At 39.4% G+C, this 7,405-nt stretch overlaps 1 protein-coding gene across 1 annotated transcript in view; it reads left to right on the top strand.

Moving 5' to 3' along the window:
• Window positions 1-281: 281 nt before the first annotated feature.
• The window catches only part of TfAP-2 (transcription factor AP-2), a 113,614-nt gene continuing 106,490 nt past the window's right edge, over window positions 282-7,405 (top strand). Inside the window, exon 1 of the mRNA XM_071591896.1 lies at window positions 282-520. Coding sequence (XP_071447997.1) covers window positions 282-520 — 239 coding nt within the window. The remainder of the gene's footprint in view (window positions 521-7,405) is intronic.

Below are 7,405 nucleotides of genomic sequence, written 5' to 3'. Positions count from 1 at the left end.
TCAGCGCTATTCCAGCCTTTCTCATCCAGAATGCCATCTCGATTGTTTAATTTAAAACTAAGGCGAAAGGATGAGGATGACGCTAAACCGTTCTCATTTGCGATCGGAAAGACTATTCGATTGTCACTTCCTCCAAGGAGAATAATAAAGCACCTTAAGTATCCATCGTAACCCACGGTTGCTCGCCTTAAAAGAGCAGCGCGGCTCTTTTGAGGTCGTAAGACTGCCTAGCATGCCTCCCACCGTCTAATGAGTTCCCCGCCTTCCCTTCTGTTTTAGGCATGAAGCCACGTCACGACCAGAAGGACATGCTCCTTGGAGGCGTGGGTGGTGGAGGAGGAGGAGGGGGAGGCGGCGGAGGAGGATCTTCTACCACTACCGACGTGTTCTGCAGTGTTCCCGGGCGGCTCTCGCTTCTGTCGTCCACGTCCAAGTACAAGGTGACCGTGGGAGAGGTCCAGCGAAGGCTCTCCCCGCCGGAGTGCCTCAACGCCTCTCTGCTTGGAGGAGTGCTCAGGAGGTGAGTATCCTTCTTACTGACACTTTCCCGGCCCCTATCTCTCTCCACGCCTCTTCTTCTTCTCCGTGGGATCCGGCTATGTTCTCAGGGGAAGATGTAAAGCTGGAACGAGATCGGTTGTAAGAGAAAATTCCAAGGAGTGCGCCACTATGGCTACTAGTGACTTTGCGGTGCGTTCGGCGTTTGCAGGCGTTTTTTTCATTCCGAAATTATGTAGGCAAGATGGAATCTCCAATGAAACGCTGAAAGGGACATTGCATGTCTCTCCGATAAGACACATAAATGTTCTTGGTTTATTTAAAACGATACCATGTGGAGCTCAATCATTGAACTTGCTATTTCTTATGTGCATAATTCATTTCTACATACGCCCACATGCCAGCGCACTGCCTCAAGCCCTCGTACTCACAGGGTAAGATGGGGATGAAATATCACAACACTAAATGCACTAAAACTTTGAATGAGTCAGTTGTACGAAATTTCTTAATATCACCTTCATGCTGCTGTTATTACCTTAATTTTTATTAGTAGTTATTCTTCAAGTAATTATTTAGGTAGTGAGTGTTTTTGGAAGAGGTTCATTGTGGTTAGAAATGTCTTTAACTTAAGATGAAATTTCAGTTCTTACGGTTATTCTTCCGAATTATAAGTTTTAGAAATGTATACATCCCTGAACGCCATACACGCAAGTCAGTTGCAGGCTAAATTTAAGTGTTGTTATCCAGTCAAGTGAATCAAAATGTTTTCTAAATGATAAGTTTTTTCGGGAACGATGAAATGTAGTGTTCGAGAAAATATTGAACCTATTTCATTTCAGTTCATTAAAAAAGCCTGAAACTTGAATGATATATGATTGTATACCCATAAAATAGAAAAACACCTGAAGTAAACGGCGATGGCGGTTTTTAATTACATTTATTAGTTCTCTTCTAATGGCAAATGAAAAATATTGAATATATCCATCTGTATAAAAACATTTCCATGCACAAATTGTTAACTCATGGACCGGCATCCTCGTAAAATGGTCGAAACGCCTTCAAGGGACCTCAAAAGGTTTTCCTTGAAATCTTCAAGTGACCTATTTTTTCACCAAAAGAATGATTTTCCATTCAGTAATCGCATGCAAGTTTAACACACTGCAAAAGCATTATCCTAACAAATATTTAAATTCTATTATTTGTTTGAGTAAAGTTTTTATTGATTGTTGATAAAATATTTTTATTGATGTTGATAATTCATAAAAGATATAATCCCAATTAGTAATTAATACAAAACTAATCCACTGTAGAATGCCCGTAGAACTGAATACGTCGAGCCAGTCAGGCGTGTAGAAACGCATAAAGTTTGTACACACGTATATCTGCCGACCGTTTTTTTATTGAGGTCATTTGGACTGCACTGTTGGTAGTAAAAATTACCTGCCGAAACTTGCAGGGTAATCTGTTCACGGTGGGAATGGTATCGGGGAGTCTGAGAGGAAGCGGATGCAAGAGAAGGGTAAATAAACTGGCGAGGCGTGGGCAAGGAGATCAGTGACTCTCCGGAGCAGGATGAATGAATCGGCGATAAGTGATTTGGGCCACCGTTTCAGAGTAGGCCGTGGGAACTGACTCCCATCCCTCGACTCTGGCAGATGTGCGCCGGCCGACTGACGGGCCAGTATGCAATTTCCATTTGGCTCACGAAAGAACCACACCCTTTACCAGGAGAAAAACGAATGGGCTGTTTTCAGGAATGAAATAAAAAAAGAGAAAATCCTCTCCGCAAGATGCTGTGGAAGAAAGAAGTTAATTTTTCCCAGGAAGGTTCGTCTCTGATTCGAAAGTCCATTTTCGTTCTTCCTTTCAAGTATTCAAAGACATCAAATGAAATTGGAAAAGGGCGTGCGCACTGTAACGACCGTGAATTTGGTTACCGATTGTATGAAAAAAAATGTTTAAGTATATACCAGTATACATTAAGGAGGTATCTATTAAAAAGGTAAGATGTCCCAGTGAAAATTCAAGCAACACTTATTTTACGGGTCCATCCGGGCTTGAAAGTTGTCCAGGGTAATGCGAAATTCAAAGCTAATTTGCTTCTGAAGGTTCTACTTACTCGATACACATCACCTGTCGTTTAATAGTGTCCGCCTCATTATAAATATTGTTCAATTTACACTAGAAAATGAGAAATCACATCTATTTCATGACCAATTAGTTCGACAGTTTATCAACTCAATAAAATATCTATAATTACATGGCCTGCCGTAGATTTTTTTCAGGACATAAACATAATGGATGCGTATATCATTTGTGCTTCCCCCAAGAAATGATAGAGTAACATCGAATTAAAGCTACCAATTTCAAAATCATTTAAAAACACCCATCGGAATGTTGACTTGCCTAATTTCAGTTTTGCCTTTAATGAATCGTTAAGATATGAGTTTTTAGCTAGAGCATCAGTGAGCGAAAATAATAGGTGTTCTTCCCGCCGGGAAAAGAGAAATTTGCGCCCGTTTGACCTAGAGAAAAGTCGAATGCTAAAGATTAATAACTTTCGTTGCGATAAGTGACGTCACGTGTGGGGAAAAGGCAAGTGGTCATTGGTTTCCAATAACTCAGTCCCCTTGACAGCGGGAGGCAGCGGAGAGGTCTGACTGGGAAAAACTCAAGGGGCCCCAACAAGAGGGTCTCAACCTTTGGAACCCCGCTGTGTCCTGATCGCGATGATCGGGCGGTGTCCGAGATACGGGGCGGAGAGAGCGGTGGGTACTAGTGGGTGGAGTGCGTGAGCCCGCCTCTTCCACGCACGACCTTTGCCGCTTTCTCTCCTTCCCTTCCTTAATGTCCATCTCCTCCATGCCTTTTCTGTCAACCATCCGCAGTATCAAACACTTACTCTTCGTCAGTGATGGGAGCAACACCGTATAAGGCTCAACTTTCTACTCGTCTATCCAACGAATAGCCGCTTCAATTTTGAAAGCTAAAATGTCGCGATTGTGTTTCTTTTTCGTTTCGTGCTTGGCCTCGTCCAATTAACTTTTTTTGCGATTTCCACTGACAGTAAGTTTACAGGTTTCAAAAACGTTGAGTGGTGCATGAAATGTGTAGCACCTTTGTAAGTCAGCTTTGTTCCTGGATTTTCTGGTAGAGTACGACAGCACAGAGAATGAAAAACGAGGAAATTATACTTCTATCGGCGTTTGCATCCATACCTTTTGCTGAATATCTCTATGGAAATTGTTATCATCGATGTAGTCTGATGAGAAGAATGTAGTTTTTGAATTGGTGTGAATTCTATACATTTCTCTCATACTTCAAATGGTTCAAACCTATCCATATTATTTATTTCACAAAGCGTATTTAATTAACGTGGGGATTGTCAACGAGTCAAATACTTTTTTTAAGTGGGAATAAGGTTCAAATGGTACAAATTTGGATTGAGTAAATCTACTAGCGACACATTTTGGAAGTCACCATAATTATTTCTGTATTTACATAGCATTAAATACAGAAACGCCATCATTACCATTACAATTAATTAATAATGACTTACAGAACGATGGTTTTTAAAACTTTTTTTAAGGCATTGGTAATCGAATTCTTTAGAATAGTTTCCTAGCCCTATCTCTATAAATGGACAAAGACTATGCAGGAAAAAAAATAAAGAAAACCACGATTCCCCGATTTTGTTGACTTAGAAAGATTTTCACAAGAAAAAGTTACTTTTATTGTCATAGTCAACTTGTAATGATCTCATTTTCAGGAATGATACTTCATTATTTTGTTTCCGAAGAGAAACATAGTTTGAATTATTTCGACCACAGCGTCACACACAAAATTGGAATTTCCATTAACTGAGAAGGGCAATTGGCTGAAGCAGAAAACATAGCATAATGTGTTTACCTTAGTGAAATAGTTCAATTTCACGTCCCCTCGTTATAAGCCACATTTCTAGTGCATATAAATTATTCCGCCACTCTATAGTGTGTTTGAATTCTATATACGATGCAACAGCTCGGAAAAGTTTATGATTAAGGAGTAGAATGTTATCTCAAGAATCTCTGTTCGTTAAGTGATAGTACGTAAACAACGGAGAGATGGAATTAAGGTGGTGACTCCCTTTCTCCCCATTAATTCCTTTCGCAATTTTCTCCATGATTCCACCATCCTTAGATTATCTCCTACTACTCCCGTCTTCTACCCTACTTCTCCTTTGGCTTATTGCTCGCCCTCTCACAAACCAGGCGCTCATCCTACGTCTCGTCATATTGAGCAAATGGAGGCGGAGCGTTAAATTATTGACTTATCCACTGCGTGGTTGCGCAGATCAGAGACGGTGGGAAACTGTCACCGGGGAATCCACTCCAGTAAATGGACCCCGCGAGTAAATTATCCGGGATGCCATATGGAAAGAAGGATCATATCACATCGCGTGTTATCACAGAATACTCTTGTCCCTCCCGGGATCTTCTTCTTCCTCCATCTTCTCTCTTCCTCTTCCCAATTTCCCCTATTTTCTCTGTAGAGGATATTAAATTAGTAAAAGTGCGAGAAAACCGTCCTTAGCTGAAAGGCTTGTGTCTAAAAACCACAATTGAAGGACTTTGGTGAGTGCTGAAGTCTATAGAAGCCACAGAGGGCATGATTTATCTTATTAGGAATTTTTTCGTAGCTTTAGGTCATATCGCTTAGGCTCATCACTGCCAGAGATTGTTCCATTTGTGAATGCATTCCATAAAATTCATAATTTTTCAGTGATTCAGGTATCGCATTCTCGATCAAAGACATAAATTAAAGTTTTTTCTCCTAAAAAATAGGAATGTCATTGATTTAGTCATCTGCCCATCTGGTAATCTCGACAAACCGATGGTGAACTAATGGTTGCCTTTACCTAACAGAGATCAAATTAATTGAAAGTTTTAGTCATGTTTTATGCATAGTATCCATTCATATGACGTAACGAAGCTTTCCTCATATTAAGCTTATATCATTGACTGACTCATCATTTTGTGCAAATATTTACGCTTTTCTACGCAAGATTTTACTTTTTATACCTTCCCTTTCGGATGATCCCAATTAACTAAATAATAGTCACCAGACTGCGGAGTTATTTCCTTTCCAGGTACGTTTATCACATATCAGGGGAGAAGAAGAGTAATCTTCCTTAATGGTTTATAACTTTCACTAAAGGCGTCGTAATTGGCCACTCTGTATGGTATTTTATTGCTTGCTCGTCCTTCCATTGAAGCTCATCCAAGTGTTGGCCAATGAACTCATTTTCTTCTTAATACTATCTTCTTATTAGAGTCTTCTTAATACTGAAAGATATTTGGATTTTTCTTTTCCCAAATGTATTATTTTTTCTTTTTCATGTTCTGTCTTTTTTTTTAATTACTATCTAAAATCTGTTTCACTACACACATAATATCCGTAAAATGTGGGTAACTATATCTTTCTTGTATTTTCCTTGTATTACGGATTTATAAATGATATAATGTCAGTCCCAATAGTCCATCCGCGCGCGAGTTTCCTTTTGTTCGTCTGGGAGCACTCGTGGCACCAATTTCGAACACATCTTTCTCATGCCCATGTTTTCGCTCACAAGTAGATTTACATCACGTTTATGGATACCAAGTTCATCAAAAACCATGCCAACACTTAATCAGCGATTAGTCCAACAAAAGCTTTGCTCTTGCAAGATTTTTGTCTTTTTTTTAGGCCGAAAGGCGTCCTGAACGCTCGGCTTCTGCAACATCTCTACCCTCCCGAAACAACTTTTGCCACTCAAAAACACCCGATCTACCCATGGCGTTATCCCAATAAGCTACTTATCTTTGATTACTTTTTTCAGAATATTCAAATACATATAACTTGCAAACCGAAGTCTCTAAATGCATATGTATATTTGGAAAACTAAAGTTGCATTGCTATCCTCACATAACAACACATATTTCGCTATTAAGGATATCAGAACTATTAATCTTTGCTCTAAAATTACCAGTCGTAATCACCTTTTCAAATAAAATGAGGTAGTTATACTAGTATTAACTTGATTTCCGATATATCGCCAGACTCAACAAATGATGAAATATTCCAAGTTAAAATTTTTAGCGAAATTTACTCTACATTTTTTTAATGATTGCTCCTCTTGATGTACGTGAGGCCTAAGAAGTAGATAGATAGATAGTCATCTTTATTTTGGGGCGAGGTTGAGACTATGCCGCCTTTTCTACCTCCCGACCCCTCGTCTTACATTTAAAATATTAAACTTTCAGATAAATTACACGAATCATACATAAATAGCAATAAAATTTATACATATAATATCTTAGGACTAACATACAGCAACACAATGGAGGATGCCATGAAAGAGTGAACTATCTATCCAAGGGTCGACTCTTTTGCAATTATTTTATTTTGCTAAAACATGTTTGTCATTAGTGTTCTTCCCATTCTACAGTCATGGTTTCACTGTTCTCTCAGAGTTGGTCGAGTAATGAAACCCAATCGTTTGAATTTCACCTAGTAGTAGCTGCTCTTCGTAATTAATCCTCCCTTGTCATTTTTCTCCGTCATTTATATTTTAATTTCCTTCCATGGCTGTCATTCTTAAGCCCACATCTCCTCTTTTATTTCTCTTTTTACTTTTCCTTGTGCATTTTATATCTGTCCTGTTTCCATCATATCTGATTTTTTATATATTTTTCTCGCCTACGCGTTATCTCTCGTCTCTTCGCCGCAGTGCCAAGCCTTTCCAGATCCTTCCGCTCTCTCTCTAGGAACTAACCTGCTTAGAACTTGCGCGTTTCTTTCGCCCCGTTAGAACTGCTCCCTAGGTAATTAATGGTCGAAGCAAACTTCTCCGCCACACGAACCACCAGTACTATCCTCGATTTACGTA

Source organism: Hetaerina americana, unplaced genomic scaffold (genome assembly GCF_022747635.1).
Source record: "Hetaerina americana unplaced genomic scaffold, ioHetAmer1.1.p SCAF_5, whole genome shotgun sequence".
In the NCBI taxonomy this organism is placed as follows: Eukaryota; Metazoa; Arthropoda; class Insecta; order Odonata; family Calopterygidae; genus Hetaerina; species Hetaerina americana.
This window is presented reverse-complemented; position numbering and strand designations above follow the sequence as displayed.